Raw genomic sequence first — 26507 nt, forward strand, 5'->3', positions numbered from 1 at the left:
CTCATAGCAACCCTATAGGACAGGGTAGAACTGCCCCATAGGGTTTCCAAGGAGTGGCTGGTGGATTTGAACTGCCAACCTTTTGGTTAGCAGCCGTAGCTCTTAACCACTGCGCCACCAAGGCTCCTTTTAAAACAAGGTGGGTTTTAAATCTAATGAATGAATGAACGGAGGCACATATGCCATCAGGAGCAGCTTCCTCCCAATCACACTTGTTGCATTCAGCGCAGGTGATGAAGTTAGACCTTGGTGAAGTGCAGCCCCCAGGAGAGCCAGGTCTCTGGAGACGCAGGCATATTGAGGAGGGGCTCTGCTGAGGGTGCAGCAGAGGGAAGCTCCGAGGCCCAGAACATCTCAGCACGGCGGCTGGGGGCAGCCTCCCATTCTCTCCACCACCCCCTCCTTTCTCTCAGCCTCTGGGGTGGCTCCTGCTCCCCTCCGCTTGGGGGACACCAGGACCAGGTCAGCTCTGCATACGCTGTAGCTTCCTATCACCTGCCTCCAGGCCACCACCTGCCGTATGTAATCAGTGCTTCCCAGCCACGGAGGAGAAATGGAGACAGAAAGCAGTGCTGCCCATGAGCAGAGAGGGCTGTAGGGAGAAGGAGGGCATTGGATGGGTAGACAGACAGACGCCAGGCCTGTGAGAGACAAGAATAACAAGGAGAGAAAGCAGTGATGCCCAGAGAGACAATGAGATGGAGAGAAATGGAGTGGGACGCGCAACTCGCAGCCCGGGGTCATGAGGCCAGCCCAGTGGGTCAGCTGGGAGGTCGGGGTGACAGTGCTGGCATTTCGAAGGGTACCTCGGGGCCAGCGCCTGCCTTGACGATACCTCGGGAGCTCAATAGACTTTCCAAACCTAATTAGTGTTTAATGGTCTGGAGAGACGCCGCGTTCACCGTCACCGGCCGTGCCACGCCATCCGGCTTCAGATTCTTAATTAACCTTTAAGGAGATGATCGGCTAGTAGCCCCCTCAGGAAGCCACGTCCATCCCCAAGCACGCTGGGCTGTGCATGCCAGGCCCACGGGCTCCCTGGGCACACTCCACACCTGCGACGCCAGTGGTGACGCCACCACCCCCCATTAAAGCATCTTTTGGAAATGGACTAATTCCCACTGAGGTGCTATTGACTAATGGCCTAAGCCCATTACATTTTGAGGGGAGGCAGTGCTATGGACTTCATAGAATCAAGGGAAGGAATGAGGAAGAGGCATGTGCTGGCAGGTACTCTCCAGGGAGCAGGGCCCCAAGGGGCAGAGGGAGTGACCTCGTCCCCAGGGTGAGGAGAGGGCTTAGCCTATGGACAGGGTGGTCCGCTGAGGGGCTCACGGCTACTTGTGGCTTGGAAGCATCCTCCTGGAGTCAAAGAATGTGGGACAAGCCTGGATGAGGGGACAACCAAGATCGCTCTGAGGACCCAGGCAGAGGAAGGTGGTGCTTGGAACAGGGTTGGAGCCCAACCCTGGGGGGCAGAGGTATTGGTGCCTTTGGAGGGTGTGAGCCTGGCCCCTGGGTGGTGGCCAGGAAACCCTTGGCAGGGGTCAGGCTTTGGGCTACAGGTCACGTGTACCTGTGGGGCAGCCAGGGGAGAATGACCGAGAGACATCCAGAACATGTGTCAGGGAGAGAGAGCAGGGATGTGATGTTTTCACACTGGGTGAAAACAAGGAGATGGGCAAAACCTCTAAGGGGAGGGAAGAAGGAGAGAAGGGTAAGGGGCCAGCAGCCCCTGGGGGAACCTGTGTATTCAGGGGAGGGGAGAACCAGAGCCTGCCTTTCAGAGAGTGCAGGAGAGGACCGGGGCCTGGGTCCAGAGCATGCGGAGCACTGAGAGCACACCTGTGCTCTCCAACACCTCGTTTCCATATCCACACACCGCATCAGGCACACACACTATGTACACACTCCAGTTACCCCACACACCTCCACACACACACACCTCCACACACTACACATCCTTACATGCACACATACTCACACACGCCACACAGAAACATACATACACACACATCAGTCACCCCACACCTCGACACACTCACACACACATACAGCATACACACCATGTATACACACCAGTCACGCACACACCTCCACACACACACACAGCCCACCCGCGCGCACACACACACACACAACACATGCTTACATGCACACATACACACACTACACACAAACATACATACACACATACCAGTCACCCCACTCACACCTCCACATACGCACACATACAGGATACACACCACACATACACACATACTAGTCACCCCCACACACTTCTACATATTCATATACGTACACGTACCACCTGCTCTCTCACACACACACACAACACATGCTCACATACTCACACACACCACCCACAAACATACATACACACCCACCCACAAATAGTCACTCACTCCTGCCACCACCCACATTCCTTTTTTTTTTTTTTGTACTTTAGGTGAAAGTTTACAGCTCAAGTTAATCTCTCATTCAAAATTTTATACACATATTGTCATGTGACACTAGTTGCAATCCCTACAATGTGACAGCACACTCCCCCTTTCCACCCTGGGTTTCCTGTGTCCATCCAACCAGCTCCTGTCCCTTCCTGCCTTCTCATCCTGCCTCCAGACAGGAGCCGCCCATTTGGTCTCGTATATCTGCTTGATCTAAGAAGCACACTCTTAACGAGTATTATTTTATGTATTATAGTCCAGCCTAATCTTGTCTGAAGAGTTGTCTTCCAGAATGGTTTTGGTTCTGGGTTAATGTAGCGTCAGGGGACCACGGCTTCGGAGGTGCCTCCAGTCTCAGTTAGACTGTTAAGTCTGGTCTTTTTATGTGAATTTGAGTTCTTTTCCACACTTTTCTCCTGCTCCATCAGGGACTCTCTGTTGTGTTCCCTGTGAGGGCAGTCATTGGGACCACCCACATTCTTGCACACACACTCCTGTGTAGACCCCTCACCACGCACACCCTCACCTACACACACCCTTACTCACACCTAAACCTTGCGCGATTGTAGGCAATGCCCATGACCCAGAGACCCCAGCATGTTCCAGGAGGAGGGTTGTGATCGATGCTTATTAATGAAGCTGCCCAGAGATGGCTAATTGATGGCGGTGTGCGGCTGTTGTCTAGAATTTAACCTGATTCATCATTTAGCCTGTTGGAGGCTGGAGAGCTGTGTTAATTAATGCCAGGAAAACAGACTTGGACGAGCTGGCAGTGCAGCCTCATATTAGAAAACGGAGAGCAAGGGGCAGAGGGAGGGAGAGAGGGAGGGAGGGAGGAAGGGAGGGAAGGAGGGAGAAAGAGAGAGAGAAAGATTAAAGCCGAAAGAACAAAACAAATTCTAAAAAGCAAATGTCGGTGCCATTTCAAGGATGACTCAGGTTTGCGCCTGGCCAGCACCATCAGGCTGTGGCGGGAGGATTAAGAGCAATTTCCTTCAGATTTGTCATTTACTCGGTGCGGGCTTTGTTCTTCATCTTTGGCAGGCCTGGGGGCACTCTCTCCCCTAGGCCCAGGCCTGAGAGCCCAGGACCCTATGAGAGAGGGAGGAGGGGGGGTTCCGGTGCAAGAGGGGATGGGAAGGCAGGACCCCCTCCTAGCCATGGGGGGACTCAGCCTGGCACAGGGTCCACAGTCCAGGGGCCTGGACCGTTTGGTGGGGAACTCAGAGCATCTGACTGGGGGGCAGGGGGCTGAGGGGAAGTCTGGCGGGGGGAAGCCAAAAGGAAACATGGCCGTGACAGAAGCCAAGGGTCTCCAACTCCCGCATGGACCATGGAGCCCACTCCCCTTCTCACTCCAGTGCAATCGTTCAGCTTATTCAGAGGTGCAGAGTCCAAATCAAAGAAGGCAGTCATCCCAAAGGGATCATCTGAGGGCCCTGGGCAAGGACGAGCACTCCTAGGGCAAAGAGGCCAGACCAGCTGCGTTGGGAAGGGAGGGGCCGTGAGGCTGTGTAGACTGAAGGAACCAAAATCTCAGGTCTGGGTAGTTACTTCAACTGTGGAGAGCCCCCGCCTGGAAGAAGGCTTCACTTAGCCTGTGGAGCTCAGGCACCAGAGCTGATGAGGGAAAGTGAGGGGTAGCTGGGTGTGGGCTGGAGACACCTCCTTTCTAATCACTAGAGCCGGCCAACTTGGATTTAGGATGTCTCTGCAGTAGGGAGCCCCCACCCCATTGCCATGTGTAAGCAAATATGGAAAAGCCACCTGTCAGAGCTGTTGAGGACATTAGGGGTGCCTGGTTCCTGCCAAGTGCAGGGCTCTGTGGCTGGGTGTGCAGGGAACTGGGTTCCACAGTCACGCTGAGAGCAGAAGGCGCAGTGCTCAGCCGGGCTCAGGATATATGGGCTTGACTGTCCTTTCAGCAAAGCCTTGCTGGAGCCTGGTCCATGAGCTCCTTGAGGGAAGGGGTGGTCATTCAGGTTTGCAGCACCACCCCCATGCCTAGAACAGGACCTGGCACACAGAGGTGTGTTCAGTAAGCCTTGAATGGATGGATTAATGAATGAATGAGTGAATGAATGAATGAACTTTGTGGCCTATCAAAGCAATAGGCTCTGCTGCTGGTAGACCAAGTAGAGAGGACAGAGCTTGTGTAGGGGTACAGGAGAGGCTTTGGGGAGACAATAGGGGCTCTCAGCAGGGCACAGCCTCCCCACCCCAGTCTCAGCTCTTCCCCAGAGGCTGTTCAATGATTTCAGTTCAATATTGTTCAAAGGAAGGAGCCCTGGTTAAGCTCTCGGCTGCTGACCAAAAGATCAGTGGTTCAAACCCACCCGGCAGCTCTGTGGTAGAAAAGATCGGGCAATCTGCTCACATAAAGATTACAGCCTAGGAAACCCTAAGGGGCAGTTCTACTCTGTCATATAGGGTCACTTCGAGTGCATTCAACCGCACCCAACAACAACAACTGTGTTTAAAAGAGAGCCTGGGGGTTGGGGGAGGGAAGGAAAAAAAATCAAAGTTAGATGTTCCCTCAAAAGTGAAGAAACTATCCACCAAGAGAAGGAGGGGGAAAAGTAGGAAGGGGAAGAGAAGCAGTAAGTGGAGTGAGAGAATTTGTTTTTGTTGTTAGCTGCTGCCAAGGCATCCCCCCCAACTCATGGCAACTCCATGCACAATGATATCAGACTGTTGTTATCCGTAGGGTTTTCATGGGTGGGGATGGGGGTGGTTTGGGAGTAGATAGCTTTCCCTTATTTATTGAGCACTTTCTAGGTTCCAGGCATTGTGCTAAGAACTTTACCTGGATTCTCACATTATCACGTCTAACCCTCTTCACACACCTGTGAGAATATAATTACCCAAATTTTAATTTACCTTCAAGAGCTCCATTCACTGCCCCATGTCACATGGGCAAGTATATGGCAGAGCCAGGACTGAAACCCAGGCCCCCCAACTAAGTCAGGGCTCGTTTCTTCTGGAATTATGCACTGTTGTTTTAAAAACCAGTCGCGCACACCCCCCACCCTGAAGAGGGTGAGCGACCCAGCCTGGCCGCGCAGGCTAATTAGCTTGGTTTCCACGGCAGCAGATCTTAATTAAGACCACGAGGATCATCCCACCCTTGCCAGTGCAGCCCTAGCGTGTTGGTGGGAGCGGGAGGGATAGACAGGGGCCTTGGGAACAGAGAAGAGGCTGCCCTAAGGGGTCCCCAGTGGTATGAGAACCTTGACTGGGAAGGAGGGGGTGTGTGAGTCACATCAATTCCATCAATTCCACCCCTTTCCCACCCCTGACCCCTGCTCCAATCCAATTTCTCACCGCGTCCTATCCACCTTAACTGCCACAGCCCCTCGAAGCATTTACCCGCCCAGATGGCCCCCACTTCTGGCCCTATTGCAGCAGGGAGGGATGGGGACGAGGGAAACAGATGAAAAAGCAGGTCTTGGCAGAGGGGATTTTTGACTGCCCGCCAGGGCCACCTTCTTTGTTTGTGCTAACCCAGCCCCCACTTGCAGTTTGTCCCTGCCCTTTGGGTGAGGAGAAAGCATTCTGCAAACATGGATTCCAGAGAGAAAGGAGGGTGGAGGCTCAGAGAGGGATGGAAAGAGGGAAGAGAGCAGAGAGAAGGGGGAGCGGGCAGCCCCAGCAGCCCCAACCAATAGGCTCCATCAGTGCTGGCTGCCACTGGACACTGCTGAGAGGGAGCAGCCTGTTGCATAGCAACTGCGGGGGTTGTTTGTCAGGGCCGGTCCAAGGAGCATGTGCACTGCAAAGGGGGCTAGAACTGAGGCCTCTACCCCCTACCCTGCATCCTCCCCCATATACACACACAGAGTCCCCCCTCATGCCACAGGCCCCCAGGCCCATAATAGCATTTAGTATGTTAACATTTTGGCCACCTTCTCCCCAGGCCCGTTTCCAAGCACAAAGATGATGAAGCCAGGCTAGAGGCCAGTCTGGAACCATGAAGGAAAGTCAATCTGGGGAATTTACTTCCCCTCGGTGCTGGTGTTGTTAATTGCCACCTAGTCAAGTTCAACTCATGGGGACCCCATGGGTGCTGAGTGGAAATGCTCTGCAGGGTGTTCAAGGCTGTGGTCTTTCAGAAGCAGATCTCCAGACCTGTCTTTTGAGGAGCCTCTGGGTGGGTTCCAACCACCAACTTTTATGCTAGAAGTCGAGCACTTAAATGTTTGTGCCTCAGTAAAATCAGTGCCTCCTATGCACAAGCCCTGGACTTCTGTCTTCCCACAGATGGGGAGGGAGCCAGGTACCAAGATCATGCTGGCAGTCGTTGATCTAAACGTTGGCCTGGCATTTCTGTCACCTCTGACCCGTCCCCTCCCCCTGCTTCTCCCGGCTCCACCCATCTGCCCACAGGACTGGCTCTTTGGTGCCAGTTCGGAACACGGCTTGAGTGGGATGCCATCCCTGCTGCACATCCACCGGTGGCCCCACTGCCCAATCTCTGACCTTCCACTGGCCACACGAAGTCCTCCCTGCTCCACTTTGCCTGCCTGTCCAGCCATTGTCTTGCAACTGTCCCCACACTGTCACACCCTACTGGCTGGCCCTTCCTTCAGCTCACTTCCAGGTCTGTGTTAGTTATTCCTACCCCTGGAATGCCCACCCCAGTCCCCATCCCTATCCTACCCACCCCCTCAGTTTGCTCACTTGGTCTCATCGAGTTTCTGTGAGGACTGGATGAAATAAGCCTTGACGTGCAATCAGTGCCAGGCCTGGAGCAGGGGAGGATGGAAAAATGTCATCCATTACAGTGTACAGAGTCCCTGGGTGGTGCAAACGATTAACACGCTCGGCTAACTGAAAGGTTTGAGGTTCAAATTCACCCAGAGGCACCTCAGAAGAAAGATCTGGCAATCCAGTTCCCAAAAATCAGCCATTGAAAACCCTATGAAGCACAGTTCTACTCTGACACACAAGGGGTTGCCATCAGTTGGAGTCAACTAGACAACAACTGCTTTTTATTAGTGTCCTTATGCCTCCAAGCTGATACACATTGCTTCAGCTCCAGCACCTGACTTCTTCCAGGTCTGCACATTTTCACATCCTAATTCAAAGCCAGCATGCCCGTGCTGGGGAAGGGTGGGTTATAACAGGGTCCTTAAGAGAGTCAGGTGCCTGTGCTGCTTCTTAGCCACCTTCCATTCATCCCCAGGAGGGCCACTTTCGCCTGGGCAGCAGACCAGAGTGAGTCCAGAGAGGATGACATGCAAAGTGACAAGTGTAATTGATTGGACTCAATCAGGGAGGGCTTGCTGGAGGAGAAGACAAAGGCAAATAGGAGATAAGGTGAGGGATGAAGTGAAGAGCGGAAAGGGAGAGGGGCATTGCAGCCAGTGTAGGGAGAGGGTGAGATGTCCCTGTGTGTGACCAGGGGCGACCTGAGTACTTTGCCCAAGGGACAAGCCTGGTGCCTTGGCTGGCCAGCCAGCCCCACCAGACACCTCCAAGCTGGGAGTGGGTCTGAGTGAGGAGAGGGGTGAAGAGCTGACAGGCCTACATGCTGGTATGTGTCCTGACCCAACAAGCATTAGATGGCCTCCTCCTAGCAGGAAATGGGAGCAGAAACCAGATTTATTAAAAAATCTTATCTGGAGGGTTTGCATTTCAATGGGCGGTGGATTTGCATATTTTAACAATAACCGCTGGTACTTCTGTCTGGTCGGAGCTCACTGGCTGTCTCTCTAAACTGTGTTCCCTGCTTCAATAAACCCTTCATAATCTAAAGGTACAACATCACCACTTGGCTGGATGAAGGCAGATCAGGGGGCTGGACACAAGGCTGTCCCAGTGGTGACCCACAGGGCCAGACAGAGGCAGGAGGGAGCAAGGACAGTGATGGGGTGGAGGCGAGGGAGAGGATTGAGTCATCCATTCAGTCAGTGAGTATTTATTGAGTGCCTACTGTGTGCCACTGGGTTCTGGGTGTGTGGTGCAGCAAAACAGGTGTGGGCCTTCCCTCATGGCGAGGAGACAGACATTAAACAAACAAATCCACAAATAACCATGACAGTCCCAAACTGTGACAAGACAGTAAAGAAGGGAATGGGGAGCTAGGGAGAAAACGAAAGTTTCAGTTGAGTCGAGTCTGACTCATGGTGACCCCATGTGTTACAGAGTAGAACTGAGCTCCATAGGGTTTTCTTGGCCATAATCCTTACAGAAGCAGATCACTTGGACTTTCTTCTGTAGCACCCCGGGTGAGTTTGAACCATCAACCTTTCAATAAATAGCCAAGTAGAAACCATTTGCACCACTCAGTGACCTTATAGGGAGAAGGAGGGGCACCTAACTTAGATTACAAGGCCAAGAAGAGAAGCATGGCAGTTCTGATGAGGGAAGGCATGGGGGGTAACCAGGCAGAGAAGGGGGCAACAACAGGTTGCACCACAGGCAGCCTTGAGGGTCCACCTCTCTCATCCTCTGAGCAGGACCGCCAACTGACCTGCTCAGGGTGGGGCTCAGGGTCTGGACTGTGACCAGGTGAGGCAGGAGAAGGCAGGTATCACTGCATCACCACTAGAGGTGTCCCTAAGTCAGAACCTTCTGATGCCAACAGACAAAACTCCTGGAGAATTTCTAAGCCCTCTCTATGGAGTGAACCATATGCGATTTATTAAGGAAGTAGTTAAAACATTAATATATTTACAACAAGCTACAAATAACGTGCGGCGCTGTGCCGTTACCCTGTGATCCTCCTCACTAGGGGAGTGCAGAAGCCCTCAGGCCAGGGTTTGCTTTTCACTGAGATTTACTGACGGCCTACTGTGCACAGCCCAGGAATCCAGCAGGCACAAGATGTAGGCCCTACCCTCCTGCGGCTTTAAACAAAAAATTTCTCCTTAATTCATTTGTTAATTACGATGATGCGCTAAGTACCTGTGAAGAGTCTGGGTAGCACAAGCAATTTCCTATTGGCTGCTAATACAAAGACTGGTGGTTTGAACTCACCCAGCGGCTCCACAGAAGAAAGACCTGGCATTCTGTTTTTGTTAAGATTATAGGCAAGAAAACCCTATGCTCATTGCCACTGAGTCGATTCTTACCCATAGCAACTCTATAGGACAGAGTAGAACTGCCCTAATAGGGTTTCCAAGGAGCTGCTGGTGGATTTGAACTGCTGACCTTTTGGTTAGCAGCTGTATCAGTTAACCACTGAGCCACCCGGGCTTCAAGAAAAGCCTATGGAGCAGTTACACTCTAAAATGTACGGTGGCCGTGAGCCAAGGCCGGCTGGAGGGCAGCTAGCAACAACAGTACGTGACGGCAGAGGTAGGGTGAGAGAAGGTTGCTGGAGAGCCACCTGCCTTTGGTCTCCACGACCCTGAGTTCTCGATCTCTGTTGGGGTGGTCACTTCCTCATCTCCAGGCTTTGATACCAATGGCTGAAAATTTTTAGTCGATCCTCCCTGAATTGCCCAAAGTTCATCTTTAAAAGATAAATCTTCGAGTAACGATCTTTCTGTAGCTGGAGCTAGTGCACAGACCTGGGCTGCCTTACAGTCTACAAAAGGTCTGGTTCCTGGTTTGGGTGGATGGGACCCAGAAAGGCATCTCCAGGGCCAGCTTCATGGGCAGGCAGTCTGTTCAGTCACATCGGGCCCCACACTCAGGAGCATCCTACACTTGGGGTTTAATGCTCTGCGGTTGCCATCCTGAAATTCTTAATAATTTAATCTTTGAATTTGTGTATTGTAATGGAAGTCCAGTGGGACAATGGAGCATGTGCCCGGGACTTGGAGCCTCTGCTCATTTGAGTTTCTGCCTCCTACAACCTCCTCACTTCCCCACCCTACTCGACTCCTCCCTCCCCACCCCACCCCACAACCACAGCCATCTTCTGCACCAGCAGCAGCATGGACGTGGGTGTGGGGAGGATGGAGTCAGGCCCACAGGCCCTGTGGTATCTCTGGCGGACCATCCTAGGCCAGCAGCACTATTGTACACCTGGTAAATCAACAAGGGCCAAGTCTCAGCAGGGATGAGTGTGTCACCCACCCCTGATTCACGTACCCAGGGTGTCCTGGGGCAGAATTTACAACACCCTTAAGTTGCTAGTCCACCGTGGGTTGAGGCATTGGGCCCATGGGAAGAGGCGATGCCTGGCTTGAGTTCCCCAGGGCCCACCCTCTGGAAGATTGTGACATGTCAGTCCAGGCCAATGGGAGGAGACACAGCAGGCCTGAGCAGGCATCCCAGGTAGTGGGGCTCTGGGTGCCTGGAAGGCTCCGTACTCATCCTGTGAGTGTCCCCATGCCTGAGGGAGCACCCCCTTAGGATTGTTTGTGCCTGGGAGACCGTCTCTTCCTCCTTCCAGCCTTCCTAGTCTGGCCTGTGTTTCTCTTCTGGCCAGCTCTGGGGACCCTCCAGGGAGGAGTCGCCAAGTATGAATTGTGTAATTCTGGTGATTCCACATAGGAGTGAAATGCTCTGATATTTGCATTTAGAACTGCCATTGCACAGTATAAAGATGAACGGTGAAATTCATGCTAATAACTTAAAATTTCGATTCTCCTTTACTTAAAATACATTAAATGGCCAATAAAAAAAAACACCATGACAAGTCAAGAGAGAAGCCATGGAAGAAAGAAAAAGCTTTATACAGTGTTTCAGTAGCTTCAAAGACACTTTTTTCTTGCCTTTTGAACAAGGGCCCTGCGTTTTCATTTTGCACTGGGTCCTGCAAATTAGCTCTCTCTTTCCAGAGCAGGGCTGCTGCGAGGTTGGGGCCCCAGCACACAGGGTACGCGGGGGCTTCTCTGCCACCATTTCCACGACCATCCGTGCGTGCTGGGGTGGGTGGGGGTAGGGGCGGCAGCATAATGCCTGACTTCTCTGGACGATAAGATCAGAGCTACCTGCAAACAATGTGTGTGGTTAAAGCGCAGCAGCCAAGCTCCACACAAGCATATCCATGGGTGGGTGAGCAGGAACGCTTTCTCCTCAGGTACCCCACTTAAGAAATGAGTTCTCAGTGATCACTGCCGGTTTGAACAGATAAGAATCCGCACCTCCACGTGAACTTCATGGTATGGGGAGACGGGAGCCCTCTGGAGAGCAGGGTGCTAGGTGTCTCTAGGGCTCTCACACATCCTAAAAGGAGCCAGCAAGGACCCTCAGCTTTGAAGTTAGGTCACCTACCCTGGAACTGCATCTGAGGGTTCAGCAGCCATCTGGAGAGTACTCTGGCCAATCCCGTGGGCCACCAGGTCCTGTGGCTACCACCTCAGCTCCACTACCCCCAACCCTACCCCACCCCACCCCCTACACATGCACACACACACACACACACACACACACACACACACACACACACAGTACAAGGTGTTGATCCAGATCTTCCTGGGGCATTCCTGGTCACAGAGCAGGGAGCAAAGGGGAGGCTGGCATTGTTGCGAGCTTGCTATGCACAGGCTATGCCTGGTGCACTTCTTCCATTACCTCCTTTATGCTATTTCACGGCCCAAGTGAATTCTTTCCAGACATCTGTAATGTCATACAAGCCTGACTCGAGCATGCGCCCACAACATACTCCAGGGACATTCATCCTTGAGTTAGGGTCTGGGGGTCCATGAGAAGGAGCCCTGGTCTCTGTTTTCACGTGAGAAACAAGTCTCTGTGTGTCTCTCTGTCTCTGTCTCTCACACACACACACACATTTGCACACACGAGAAAGCATAGTAATTCAGGGTCATGTGTGACCAGGAGGATTGAAATAATTAGGGAAACCTTATTGGAGGAGGTGGACTCTGTCTTAGTTACCTAGTGCTGCTGTAACAGAAATATCACAAGTGGGTGACTTTATCAAACAGAAATTTATTTTCTCCCAGTTTAGGAGGCTAGAAGTCTGAATTCAGGGCCCTGGCTCTAGGGGAAGGCTTTCTCTGTCTGTCAGCTCTGGGGGTTGGTACTATCTCTTTTCAGCTTCTGTTCCTTCATTCCTTGGTGACTTCACTTTGTGTAGCATGGCGTCTATCTAACCCCATCTGTGCTTCCTTGCTTCTGTGTCTAATCTGCTCTTTTCGTATCTCAAAAGTGATTGGTTTAAGACACGCCTCATTAACATAACAAAGAAAATCCTATTCCCAAATGGGATTACATCCACAGGTATACAAACCAAACCCATAGGGAACCTATATGACAGAGTAGAACTGCCCCATAGGGTTTCCTAGACTGTAAATCTTTATGGGAGCAGACTGCCACATCTTTCTCCCGAGGAGCGGATGGTGGGTTTGAACTGCCAACCTTTCGGTTAGCAGCCGAGAACTTAACCACTGCACCACCAGGGTTCCTTCCACAGGTACAGGGGTTAGGATTTACAACACAATTTTTTTGTTGGGGGGGGACACAACTCAATCCATAATAGGCTCCAAACCTAGACCTTTGAGGAAGAGGAGGATTTGGATGGCCAGTGAGGCCCTTTATTTCTGGATTGACCACGCCAAGGGCTGGCGTGAAGCAGCCCTGTGACAGACAGCAGAGGGCTCAGGTGCATATGAAGTGAGGTGAGGCAGAGGCCAGCTCCTGTCCTCGTGAAGCAGGGTGAGTTTATGAGGGAATGTCCTGGGCTTAGGCAGGTGCTGAGGCAGTGAGGGACTTCCAGGGGCTCAGCCCTGGCTTGCCCCCAACACCAGCCCTCAGAAGGGTGGTTGCAGCTCAAGCAGACAGGTGAGGCCAGCCCTTTCCTTGCTGGAGGCAGAACACAGTTGGGTCCTCAGGGACCACCATGGCCCCTGCCAGGCAGACCCTGTTCTGATGGGGTTCCCATCCCTGACCTCAGAGGGTCCTTGTACGGGGGGAGAGGAGACACCACAGTAAGGAACAAGCCGAGTGAGCACAGCACCAGGTTGCACCAGAATGAGAAGGAGCGGAGTAACTGGAACCGACAGGGTTAATCAGGACCATCTTGCTAGATTGGGGCAGGCAACTGTGCACCCTGGCCCACCGAGGCAGCATCAGCCTGCAGAGACCTGTGGGAAATGGAGTGGGGGGAAGGGGTTGCACAGGCTGCTGCCGGCCTGGAGCAGAAGAGGCAGGGGAGGGGGAGAGAGTATAGTGGTGGGGGGCAAAGAAAGATCCAGCTGGCCTGTCTGTCTGTCTGTCTGCCTGCCAGCCAGCCACAGGCCTCTCCTTCCGCAGGGAGCCACGCTGGACAGGTGAAGCCTTTCGACCAGCTCAATCATCATATTTATTCTAATTGTATCGTAATCGTCCCCAAGGAGCCTGGTTCAAATGAGCTTGACATTATTAAAATTTTAATGCCCAGTTTTCATAGCTGAATGAATATTTAAAGGGTATGTCCCAGCTTAAGTTATGATGATGAAGAAATTAATGGAATGTCTTGTTTAATGCATGGATATGTGTTGATGCAAGAAGTGGCAGTGGGATGGGGAGGGGGAGGGGAGGCAGAGCCAGAGCAGAAGGGGCTGGAGAAGGAGCCCCTGCCCTCCTTCCTGCCTGCCCTCGGCTGCAGTGGGGAGCAGAGAAGGGGCCGGGTGGGCACCAAGTCCTGGGCTAGGGACCACTTGCTCCCCCTGAGAGGGGCCCCAGCCAGAAAGAGAAACAGACCACAGGGTTAGTGATGCCCTCTAGGGAGCTGTCCCTTACCCAGGAAGGAGCCCTGGCCCCACAAGTCCCCTCAGGCCCCAGAGGCAGAACCTGGGACTGAAGGCCACAGGGCTCTCCATGGGGATGCTGACAACACCTCAGAAAGAAAATCTGCAAGGCAGGCACTCATACCCCAGCCCAGGGTCCCACCAGGCATAAGCCCCAGGGCCCCGAGAATAACAGACTGGCTGGGAGAGATGGCTGGACAGAGGGACAAGGGACGGGAAAGAAAAGGCACTGAGAAGTGGCCTCTAATTCCTTGAATTCCCAGTGGTCACCTATGAGGAGCACCCTGGGGCCCAGGTAGCCAAGGGGCCCTGAGGCAATGGCCGGTTCTGAGGGCAAAGTTAGAAGAAGGGCAAGGAGTTGGCAATTGCCCCTTCCCATTTTCCTTTCCGTTCTCCTTCCTGGCTCTTCCTCCCAACCTCTCTGGTCCCCCTCACTGCATTCTCCTTGCCTCTCCCCTCCCTCCGCCATGTTTCTCTTTGCTGTCTCCTCTCCTCACTTCCTCTCACTTCTCACTGGTTTTCTGCAGGCCCTGCCTCTCCCTTCTCTCCGGCCTGCCTCAGCTGCCTCTCCCTTCTCTCTGACCTGCCTCAGCCTCCTCTCCCCAGGACAGACTGGTTCGCTCTGTCCACTCCTCCCTCCTCAAGGCAGAACCAGGGCTTGGTGAGTCTAGACAGGGCCCAGAGCCCAGAAACAGGAAGGGAGACCTCTAACCTCCATTCAGGCCCAGCCCCCACACTGAGCCGCTCCAGCTGAGCAGCCCTCCCGACACTCCATTTCTGCTGAGAAAGGAGAAAACACAGACCATGCTTATTTCTCCACCGAGCCTGGCTCCCTTCTGACAGCCCCTCAGAGGCTGTCTGGATGCTGACTACCTCCAGATCACATGGGACATCAGAAATGGCTCCAGGAGCTGTGGGTCCATGGAACCATTCAACTTTGCTTCACCAGTCTGTCTGGAGCACCCTGTGGGTGCCCCACCTAGGGTGGCTGACAGCACATGGGTAGCCAGGTGAGACCCCAGACCCCTGCCGTCAGGGAGCCCCAGTCAAGTTGGAGAGAAGCCTGTGTGAGCAGCAAGCCCCCCACTATGGTGTGGAGATGTCTGAGCATTCTGCAGAGGGCTGGCAGGGCTTCTAGAGGGAGCTTATCAGGTCTAAGTCACAAGTGCCTGAAGCAGAGGAAGTGGGACAGTGGCGGGTGCCTTAAGGAGGGGCACCCACTGAGGTGGAAAGCTCCATCCTCAAGGTGATTAATTTACCTTCCTTTAATCTACTCACCTGGAAACTGGAACCCATCATACCAAAAAGAGCTGTATCCCCAGCCCCTGCCAATCCCTGGGCACACCCGACTGCTCTCAGACCCGCGTAGAAAAGAGAGACCGTGGAGCACAGAAACAAGGTGCCGGGGGATACCAGGGGAGGAGGGCCCTCCCAGCGGTCCCTGCCCTTCCTCCTAGCATCATCCCTAAGGATGAGGAGGTCTACCTGGCCTCCTCCAAGGCCTCACTCCCTCCCTCCACACAGGTTCCCTCAGTTGGCTCCTGGGGCAGAGGACAGAGCCCGACCGGGTCTGTTCACACACCTCCACCTGCCACTTCTCAGCCAAACCTTCCTCACCCTCCTCCTTGAGGAAGGCTGGATCTCCCACCTACTCCCCTCCTTCCCTCCCCCTTCTGCTTTGGGCTTCCCTGGACCACTCCCCAAGCCCCTCTCACCCAGTTCTCAGCATCTTTGAACATGTAGGCAGGTGTCAGGGGACCTGGGTTCCAGTCTTGACATCGATATTTACCACCTATGTGACTTGGGGGCTAGTTTTTTAACCTCTCTGAAACTCCATTTCCTTGGCTGAAGTTACATACATCACGGGGGAGGTTATGATCATCCAGCAGTATAACAGATGTGGCAGCTGCTCATTTTCTGAAGAGTGTCGTGTGCCCTTTGGGGGGCCTGGGCTGCCTGAGTCTCCCCTTGAAAGAAGTTCCCAGCCTTGAGTGCGGTTCTCCGTGGTGCTTGATGGACAAGGGAAAAGTCCCTGAGGACCCTTCCCACTGGGGCACACGGAAGGCTTCGTGGACCCACCTTGAAAGATGAATAGAAAGTCAAGAGGAGGAGGCTGTGAGAGTATAGGAGAGGAACTTGCAGGCTGAGGGAATGGACTTGGGGGAGGAAGGTACCAGGACATGGGACGGGGGTGGGGGAGCAGAGAAATTGGTGGTAGAGGCCAGATTCAACACATTGAAGCGGCTGTACTCAATTTGGTAGCCCAAGGAGCCTGGCCCCAACCTCCCCTTGCCAGATGGACTGTTGCCCACTTACATCCTCCCCGTCCCCTCCTTCCTGAGCAGCTGGGCTCAAGTGAGTTGAAATCTATGAAGGCAAATCTGCCATTGTAAGCCTAGCCCTGTGCCTCCCCATCCTGGCTGGATCCGAGACCTGCCACTTTGGTCTTCTCATCGGCAAGACAGAGTTAAGAATCTCTGCCTCGGAGAATTGTAATAATTCCGTGACCAAGAAAGAGGTAGAAGTATGCCCAAGAGAATGCAAGGGCCAGAATTAAGTCCTGTTCAGTCCTTGGGGCCCTTCTGGCGTAGGAGAATATTGCAGGCATTTTGGAAGACTAAGAGGAAGGGATGTTCCAGGAGGGAAGGGCAGCCTAGAAAAGGTTAGATGCTGAGTCCCAAAAAGCACTGCACAGGAAGCCCAGAGTGACCTGGCTCTCTCCTGGAACCTCTCCTCCCACCCCTGCCATCAGCCTCACAGTCAGATGCCTGGGTAGCCTTCTAGACCCTTCCCTCAAGGGCTGAAAATAAGGTAGTTTGTGGGGAAGCCAGGGTCCCCTAAATGAAGCCAGGAATTTCATTATGTCCCTCTTTCTTCTCCCTGTAATTGGAGTTTCTGTGACGAGACACTTTCCTCTGGGTGGCAGAGCTTGCAGACAAAGCACCTTTCCCTCAACTCCATAAGGGATTGCCAGGTGGGACCTCACAGCAAACAGTCACTCCTGACCCACCCTCACCATGGACCGGCCCTCAGTGGTCCTGTCTGCACCACCTGAGCCACTTTTTCTGTCTGCTGTGTCCTGCCTCCCGCCTCTGTCCTTCGTTGGCATGGCTCTGTCCTTCCCCTGGTCTTGCCTTCACCTTGCTGAGTCACGGGCACTCACACCCCCTCATCCAGTTGTCTTGACGTAGCCAAAACTCACGTCGAATCCTGGACCAGGAGGCCTGAGGACTCTTTGTGACTGGCTAGCCAAGCCCTGTACTGAGGGGAATTGGCAACAGAGTCACGTGCTGCCAGCTGGGAAGGCAGAAATCGCCCTGGAAGTCAGGAGGCCCAGGTTCCCAGGCTATTCCTGCCACCGTTTGGCCTTGGAAAGCAAGAGAACTTCTCTTTGCCTCTGCTTCTCCATCTATAAAATGGGGGTTTTAGTACCAGTCATGCTAGCGTCTCAGGGTTTGTGTTTGTGAGAGAAATTCAGATGAGATAATGCGTAAGGGATGTACATGACAGGCAAAAGGACTTGTAAAGACATGACGTATGATTCAATTTGAATGAATCTTATCATTTTTACTGTTGGAAATGTCTTGGGACCTCGGGGCTGGAGAGCCCACCCTGGTGCCTCCCCACAGCAGGGAAGATTGAAGACAGGCTGCTGAGCCTGATGCTTGGAGTTCAGAGACCCCTAGTGGCCCGAACAGGGAATTGACACGATCCCAGAGAGGCCTGTGGCTGGCCGCTTGGGGAGTCAGGCCATAGAGAGTGGCTGTGCCCAGCTCCACCCATCCCAGGTGACATCCCTGGCTGCAATGAAGGGCCCCTGAGTCTCAGCCACCCCTGGGACCCACAACCCACATCTGCAAGCTGGGGCTCGTTGCCAGGCCCTGGCCCGGGCAGCGTCAGTCTGCAGCCAATCCGGCTGTCTCGAGTGAAGCAGGGCTGGGCCGGAGGTGGGCCATGGGAGCGTGAGGCCTCATGGCAGTAGAGTCAGGGGACCCGCATTTCAGTCACCCTCGAATTCTGATGTGACAGGCTAGCAGGAACTACTGAAAAGGTGGAGGGGATGCTGTGGGGTCTCCAATCCAGAGAAATGGCTTCTGAAATAGCGGGGCCTTGGGGAGCGAGTGGGCTTCAGTGAGAAGTGCATCGGTGTATGAGTGTCTGCGGGTGTGGTCTGTGTGTGCTCGCACTCACCTGTGTAGTTACGGGTGTGGGGGTGCCTGCCCCCACAGGCCAGCTCTAACGCTGTCTCCTGTGCTCTGTTGCAGATGAACCGGCCGATCCAGGTGAAGCCAGCGGACAGCGAGAGCCGAGGAGGTAGTAGCTGCCTGCGCCAGCCCCCTTCACGTGAGGGCCCACTTGTCTCTGCCCCTCCCCTCCCCACCTTCTCTCTCCCCAATGCAGCGACCCCCTGCCTCCTCCTGCTGCTCCCTGGGGACCTTGTGGCTGGCAGGGAAGGGAGTTTGAGGACAGGGCTTCAGAGCTCTGGGGACCGGTATGGGCAGAGAGTGAAGGGAAGTGGGGAGATTGCGCATGCCGGATGGTGGGGTCTGCGCCTTTCTGTGAGTGAACCAACAGCATGTTCTGAGGTCCTCTTCTGCCCCAAAAGGGTGCCCCCATCTCTGCATTGTCACCAAGAAGCACCCCACTGTGAAACGTACAAGTTGAAAGATGCTGGGCCAGGATGTAGGAAGCTTGGGTTGCAGCTCTGCCCTGAGGGGGTCAGGCCAGAAGGGGCAAATCTGGGAAGGATGGCTCATGGGGAGTGAGGGGGACATACAAGTCCTGCCTCTGAGGTAAGGTTCTCATGGTAAATACAGGCACACAAATGCTGGTCCCAGAACATGGAACCTACTGAAGCCGGGAATGAGGTGGCCGAGCCTCTTGGAGGAAGCCTGGTGAGGGAACTGCCTCACGTTGAGGGCTCTGCTCTGGAAAGGCAGAGCAGGTGTCGAACCAGGGATAACCCTGTCCCCAGGTGACACCCTCCCGGGGCAGTGCCTTCCTGCTGTAGTGCTCACCCCACCCCTCAGCTTCCAGGGGTTACCTGGGCCCACCCAGGGCAAAGAGCGTACCCTGTTTCCTCTAGATAGGATCCACCTGGTCCATGGTAAAAGAAAACTAAGGGAGAAGTGAAGGCAAAGAAAACACCTCCAACATAAAAAGGCAAGCTTCCATCGCCAAGGTGCTGGATCCTCCCGCAGCTCACCAGCCCCCATGATACAGAGAGCGTCCCACCTCACCTATGGGAGAGAGACACATCATCCCCAAAGGGAGGGAACCATTCACAGGCCCCTGGCCTGGTCAGCCTACTTGGGCGGGGGGGTGGGGGGCGAGAGGGAGAGCACAGCTGTCCTTCCTACCAGGGATGGCCCTCACCTTCATAGAAAGGGCTTTTGACCCTGCAGACCACCAGCTCCCCCATCCCCACGGGGCCCTGCCTGGCCAGAGCCCTGAACTGTGCCCTTGGGCTCTTCCCTGGGCAGATGGCCAAACCAAGGCCCCAACCAGGTAAGTCAAGGATCCCCAAGGGAAAGCTCTGTCCTCTTCACCAACGAGGGGCCCACCCCATTACACACAGAGGCTCCACCAGGCAGTGGGCAGAGCAGCCATCTGTAAAAAGTGCATACCAGAGGGCAGAGGGGAAGGATGTCTCCCTGCGTCCTGCCCTCCACAGTGGGAGACAGAAACCACCCAGGAAGAGTGTAGAGAAACTGAGGACATGCCCAGGAGGCCACTGAGAGGAGTATAAGGAACCAGGCCCAGGGAGCAGGACAAGGCGGCCATCACAGATGTTCTCAGCCTCCAGGCCATGAACTCTTGGTGTCCTCTGCCAGGCACCCCATCACCCTAGCTTCTGATGCCCATGTCCACCACCATTCCCAGGCCCAGGACTCTCTGCCCCTGGGTGCTCCCTGCCTGGGCCTCGACAGGTCACTCATTAGCTCAGCCGGGCACTGAGGAATTTCTCTCTTCTTCACCACCCCACCCCCAAAACACCCACATTTACCAGGAAATTAAGGGCAAAATGTCCAATAGGCAAAAGGTGGGAATTGTAGTGTGGCCGTAGGTGGCCTCCTTGCCCTGGATACTTCCAGGACACTCCCTTGTCTTCCTCCAGCTCAGGCCACTCCCTCTGGGCCCCGGTAGGGCCCTGACCCAGGCATGAGGACCCTAGGACCCTGGCCCCCTCCTGACTTGGGCCTCAAGTCTCCCCCCACCACCCTGGCCTGGCTGCTGTCTGAAAGGACACCATGCCCCGGGCACAGACACACCTCCATGGTCCACGGATAGGTGGCTTCCCATGCCTGGCAGTTGAATCACTTTGTGTTCCTCTGAGCACTCAAGCTCCTCAAGTACCCACGTCCTGGCAGTGAGAGGAGGCTGTTCCCACACAGCCTCGCCCAAGGCTCCTCCTCACTGGCTCCAGAGCTTGGAGGAGCTGGCACATAGTAGGGTGAGGGCCCTCTCCTGGCGGTCAGCTCTGGGAGGCAGGCTCGAGGGTTCTTGTAGCCCAGGACGCAGAGCAGAGCCCCTGCCCCGATTGTGTTAGCTCTGGCCAGGGGCACGTGATGTGGACAATAAGTGTCACCCTTGATCCCAGAGAGGGTGGGCAGGCAGAGGCCTTGGACAAGATGGCGCTTGAGCTAGCCTTGAAGGAAGGGGAGATTTCATACCTGAGGAAGAAGCAGGAGTGTCAGTAACGACACTCCACCGCCGAGGGAGGCCTTTGAGGAGAGTGGCCAGATGCCTGTGGTGGGGAGTAGGCAGGTCAAAGTTCAGCTGGTTTTCTCCAGAGGCAGAGTGGAGTGTCAGAAATCACCTCTGCCCAGCTGCAGCTTGCTGAGCGCTAACTCAAACCCCTTTCTCCCTTAACTTGCCTCAGAGGCAATAGCTCTCTGACTTCAAGTTGTTAACCTCATCTCCTTCCTCCCATATTTCTCCTACCACTGACACTTGCCCCACACCAGCTTAATCAGCTCTTTTATTAATTCTCCCTGAAGTAGAAAGGTGGGGGAGGAGCCAAACCTCAACATCTATCTACTGAGTATTGCATATTCAATATTAAACAGTGAGCGGATACTGAGTCAGCACTATCACCAAGCTGTTTTAAAAGAGAAAGTCAGTGTAAAATAATTTAATATCCATTAAATACTTCTTCTAGGGGGAAAGAGGTGGGAGGGGGCAAGGTGAACATTGGAAAAAATAAAAGAAATGGGGAGCAGGAGGAGCCAGGAGGAAGAGATGGGAGTGGGATGGAGGATGAGGAATGTGATGGCGAGTAGGGAGGGGAGGAGAGAGAAGGAGAGAAGCAAGGGGAGAAAGGGCGGAAGCGGGGAAAGGGAGAGAAGCCTTGAAGACAGTGGGTTGAGAGGAGATGGTAGGGCATTAGGAAGACTTACGGATACAGCTGGGAAGAGAAGGGAGGGAGCAGAGAAAAGGAAGTGCCCCCCTCCAAGGGAGAGATGGGTCTGCCCCTACCCCTGGCTCAGCAGGGGGCCCCATCGCAGTTCCAGAAGCTTTGTTCCCAGGTGAGATGGGGTCCCAAAGACCCTGAGAACATGGGACATGCGTGCCTTCTGGATGTACTGAATGCTCACAAGTAGCACAAAAAGAAATGATTTATTTTCTGTGTAGGATTTGGGGTGCATGTAGGGGCTAGGGTAGGGCGGTGGGGGCAGGAGGAAGGCTTCTCCCTGCCTCCTCCTGTACAGTCATGTCACGTGCTCCCAGGCTCTAGAGGTGCCCCTGGTCTCATCAGTCCACATGCGGAGGAGGAATGCCAGGTTCAGCCGGATGGAGGAGTGATGTTAAATGGGCATGTGCAGGAGCACCTTTTTAACTTCCAGGGCTCTGAGTGTCTGAAGCAGTTGCTGACAGGATGCTGTCATGGGCTGTCAGAGAAGTCAGCTCTTTTCCTTTCCGATGTATAGTTAACTTACCTTCCTAGGAGTTGGGGTGAATGCAGATATCAGACATGCATCGTCTGTAAGGGAGAGGGGCTGGCTGCATGCATGGCTGGGGCTCCCCCAGAAACAGCACAGGATGGCAGTTCTTGTTCTAGTCCAGAGTTCTAGTCCCAGCTCTGCCCAGAATGAGCTCTGGGTCTCAACCTGCTTACCTGGGGGGTAGGAGGGCTGTGCCGTCCAGTAAAGCTATTTACAGAGCACTAACTGAGGGCTGGGGATTTTATACAGATATGTTTAATCCATACAACAACCTTGCGGTATTACTGGCCCCACTTAAATATACAAACCCAGGCACAGAGAGGTTAGGTAACTTGTTTAAGATCACACAGCTAGTAAGTGGCAGAACCAAATTCAAACCCCCCCGCCTGCCGGCCACCGGAACCTGGGCTTTCTCCATTCCTGACTCCCAGGATGGTCTCTTGGACTCTCAGCAGCTCAGGGGGAAGTGAGGAGGCACCACAGGCATTTGCCATGCTGTGGGCTCATTCTCAAGGCAGCAGAGGGGAGAGGAACAGGGACTCAGGTGAGGGATGCAGGGCCAGACTAAGCAAGGAGCTCCCAGACCTACCCATGAGAGGGGATGGACCAGAGCTGGGGCGGGTCAGATGAGAGAGTGTTGTGGCCTGGAGCAGTCAGGGAGGTCTTCCAGGGGGAGGTGGGAATTCGACCAAGTAGTATGGGTTGGCAAGAGACAATGAGGTCACAAAGTGAAGGTGGGACCTTCCGTGCCAGGCTAAGGGGTTGGGCTTGTCCTCATCGAAAGCAGGAGCCACTGATCCTGATGGGAGTGTGTCTTAGTTTCTTAGTGCTGCTGTAACAGAAATGCAATAAGTGCCTCACAGTTTAGGACCGTAAAAGTCCGTATTCGGGGTGCGGGCTCTAGGGAATGGCTCTCTCTGTCTGCTGGGGGAAAATCCTTGTCTCAGCTTCCTTAGCTCGCCATCCTTGGAGTTCTTGGGCTTGTAGACTGGTCAGCCTCCAGCTTATTCAGATAGTCTGGGTCTTCCCCTGTGTCTGCTTTCCTCTGTGTCTAGTCTGCTCTTTTATATCTCAAAAGTGATTGATTTAAGACACGCCCTACACTGAAATGGCCTCATTAATATAACAAAGAAAACTCTATTCCCAAGTGGGATTATATCCACAAGTATACCAGTTGCCTCAAGTCAATTCTGACTCATGGGTTAGGATTTACAACACATATTTTGAGGAGACACGATTCAGTCTATAACAGAGAGCAGTCAGAGAGAGGGTGTCCCAGCAGTGAATGTCCCTGGGCAGAAAGAGGGGAGAGCACCGCTTCTACCACCACCAAGAGCAAGGGTTCTGGCTAGGCAAGGAAAGAAAACCAGGAGTGAGAGAGCCTCACCACCAGGAGCCATCCCTGTACACAGCAGAGCAGTTAACCCCACAGAGCACGCTGGGGCAAGTGCATTTAAACTCAGATTCACCCCATACTCAGCAAACCAGTTCATTAACCAGGAGTCCTGATGGTGCAGTGGTTAGAGCTTGACTGCTAACCAAGAACAAAGCTCGGTTGTTTGAATCCACCAGCTGCAGCTTGAAAACCCTGTGGGGCAGTTCTGCTCTGCCCTGTGGGGTCACTATGAGTCGGAATCAATTCGATGGCAACAGGTTTTTGGTTGTACGCAGATTTGAGGAAAGAGAGGAGCCAGTAGCCATCTCAGAGGCAAAGGCATCTCCCTCAGGGCACACACTCCAGCTCCTTTGCCTTCTGGCAGCCAGATGCATCCCACCCCAAAGAGCAGGTTCACCATCAGCATCTGTGCTGGGGCTCCACAGCTGCTGGAGCCCTTCTGCCCTCAGCTGCGCTTCCCTGCAGCCCCTACCCTTCACCCTCCTCTCAGTGGCATTGCTAAGGGGGTGCAGACCACACTGGGTGACACTGTCAGAGGGGATGACAGCAAAATGACTGTCTCTAAAAATATTGTGCAGTTTTTCAGCAGAAATGTATTATTTTTTATTAAAAATAGCCCTGTAGAGTGAAGAGAACAGGATACAAGGAAAAGATTAGTCCGAAGGACTAACGGACCACAGCTACCAAGGCCTCCACCAGACTGAGTCCAGTACAGCTAGATGGTGCCCGGCTACCACCACTGACTGCTCTGACCAGGATCGCAACAGAGGGTTCTGGACAGAGCTGGAGAAGGATGTAGAACAAAATTCTAACTCACAAAAAAAGACCAGATTTACTGGCCTAAAGGAGACTGGAGAAACCCCGAGAGTATGGCCCCCAGACACCCTTTTAGCTCAGTGGTGAAATTATCTCTGAGGTTCACCGTTCAGCCTGGGAGTGGACAGCCCCGTAAAACCAAATGGGACTAATGAGGCACAGCAGTCCAGGGACAAGGGCCAGAAGGCAGAAGGGGACAGGAAAGCTGGTGATAGGGAACCCAAGGTTGAGTAAGGATAGTGTTGATGTGTTGTGAGGTTGTTAACCATTGTCATAGGGCAACATGTGTACTAACTGTTAAATGAGAAACTATTTTGTTCTGTAAGCCTTCATCTAAAGTGAGAATAGCAGCACAATTGGAAGAGCGTAGTCGATGTCACTGAACTGTGCATGTAGAAATTTTTGAAAAGGTGTATCTTTGGCTATGTGTATTTTCACCAAAAAAAAAAAAAAAAAAGGTCAAGAAGGGAGAGGGTTGACATGTTGTGGGGTTGTTAACCAATGTCATAAAACAATATCTGTACTACTGTTTCATGAATTTGTTCTGTAAGCCTTCACCTGAAGTACAATAAAAATAAATAAAATAAAAATAGCCCTGTAGTTAATTATAACAAAAACAACAAAATTTTGTAAGCCCAGCTTAACCAAATCCAAACCAAACCCGTTGTCGTTGAGTCAATTCCGACTCATAGTGACCCTCTAGGACAGAGTAGAACTGCCCCATAGCATGTCTAAGGAGCGACTGGTGGATCCAAACTGCTAACCTTTTGGTTAGCAGCCCAGCTCTTAACCACTGCACCACCAGGGCTCCAAAGCCCAGCTTACATATATCAGTACACCTACAAGGCTAAAACACTATGCTAATTTACTTTTTGAACTGTTAATGCAGTCTGGTCAGAGCTATCATTATTACCCAATTACAATGATGCTTCGAATCACATGCTGTTTGTTTTCATTGCTGCTGGTGTTTTTATAGTTGCTGACTTTGTCAAATTTTCTAGTGTTTTAGCTATAGTATTGTGGTAATTAGCAAGGCGGGGTGACACCATGAGTTACTGTACTGGGTGACACCAACCCTAGTGATGCCACTGCCTCCTTTCAGGTCTAAGACCAGGTGAGACAGAAGACAGAAACAAGTGTTCCCCTAGGCCGAGCTTCTGCTGCCGGGTTGTTGGGGCTCCTTTGATGGAGTCAGGTACGTGAGGAAGAGACTCTGATGCCCAGGCCTCAGATAGCAAGCCTGCCCATGGACCACCAGGCTGAACTGAAGGAGGCTTGGGAGAGGCAAACTGGGACTGGGGTATGTGCCTGCCCCCCAGGGGGGGCCAAGAAGCTCAGAGGCCAGGCAGGGGCCTTAAGGAGGGGACAAGTGTCTGAGACGTGGGTCATGTATAGCAGACATTAGCATGCTCCTTCTCCACACACACACCCAGATACACCTCAGCAGACATGTGCTGTCAACCCTGGCCCCCACGGCGCCCCCGGACTCCCATCATTAGAAACCACTCCACCTCCCACCATAACCATCTACCAGTTAGAAGATTCAGCTAATGCGGGCCTCATCCATGCTGTTTGGGGAATCCCTGAGCACAGACACAGACACACACACACACACAGACACACACACACACACTGCACACAGTAACACACTCAACCACACACCACACACACACAAACAAAGGCACCCAGAGACACACGCCCAATTTTACGCACACTGCCAGTGAGGCAGAAAATAAATGTGCTCTCCAGGGAAGCAGTGGCTGGGGGTGGGGCACAGATGGGGGCCACCAGGTTTTAGTCCATCAACGGGAAATGGCAAAAAACACAACAATATGGCTGGCTGGGAGGGCAACAAGGGAAGCTGGGAGAAGCCAGGAAAGTGGAATGCCTTAGGAGAGCAGGGATTCCCAGTGGGCTGCCCACCTGCCTCTACCCACCCCAGCTCTTTGTCTTGTTCTGTTTCTGGATCCCTCTCTCTCTTATCAGCCACATGAGTAAGAAGTAAAGCCAGGCTCAGTCCAGCAGGGCCTCAGGGTAACAGGCCTGAGGCTTGTCAGTTCACTGTTCCCAGAGCACAGGCTCTGGTGGGGGCAGGTTTGGCATTGGGGTGTCCCTCAAGAGGGACCACAAGCAAGACTGACAACAAGTCTTCTAGGATCTACACCCTGCTCACCCTCTCCCCAGGACCCTGACCTACAGACCACACACACACACACACACACACACACACACACACACACACACACACACACATACA

At 53.4% G+C, this 26507-nt stretch overlaps 1 protein-coding gene across 50 annotated transcripts in view; it reads left to right on the forward strand.

Annotated features, from left to right (window-relative positions):
* Window positions 1-26507, forward strand: part of CELF4 (CUGBP Elav-like family member 4) — a 343629-nt gene that overhangs the window by 244877 nt on the left and 72245 nt on the right. For 27 of the 50 annotated variants that reach the window (XM_023735398.1, XM_023735397.1, XM_023735403.1 and 24 more), the window contains one exon: window positions 18358-18406. In XM_023735398.1, coding sequence (XP_023591166.1) covers window positions 18358-18406 — 49 coding nt within the window. Of the gene's footprint in view, window positions 1-18357; window positions 18437-26507 lie in introns of all 50 variants that reach the window. The other 23 variants (XM_012556802.1, XM_023735393.1, XM_023735392.1 and 20 more) reach the window with 2 other exon arrangements.

The sequence above is a fragment of the Trichechus manatus genome, unplaced genomic scaffold (genome assembly GCF_000243295.1).
Source record: "Trichechus manatus latirostris isolate Lorelei unplaced genomic scaffold, TriManLat1.0 scaffold00078, whole genome shotgun sequence".
NCBI classification, from domain to species: Eukaryota; Metazoa; Chordata; class Mammalia; order Sirenia; family Trichechidae; genus Trichechus; species Trichechus manatus.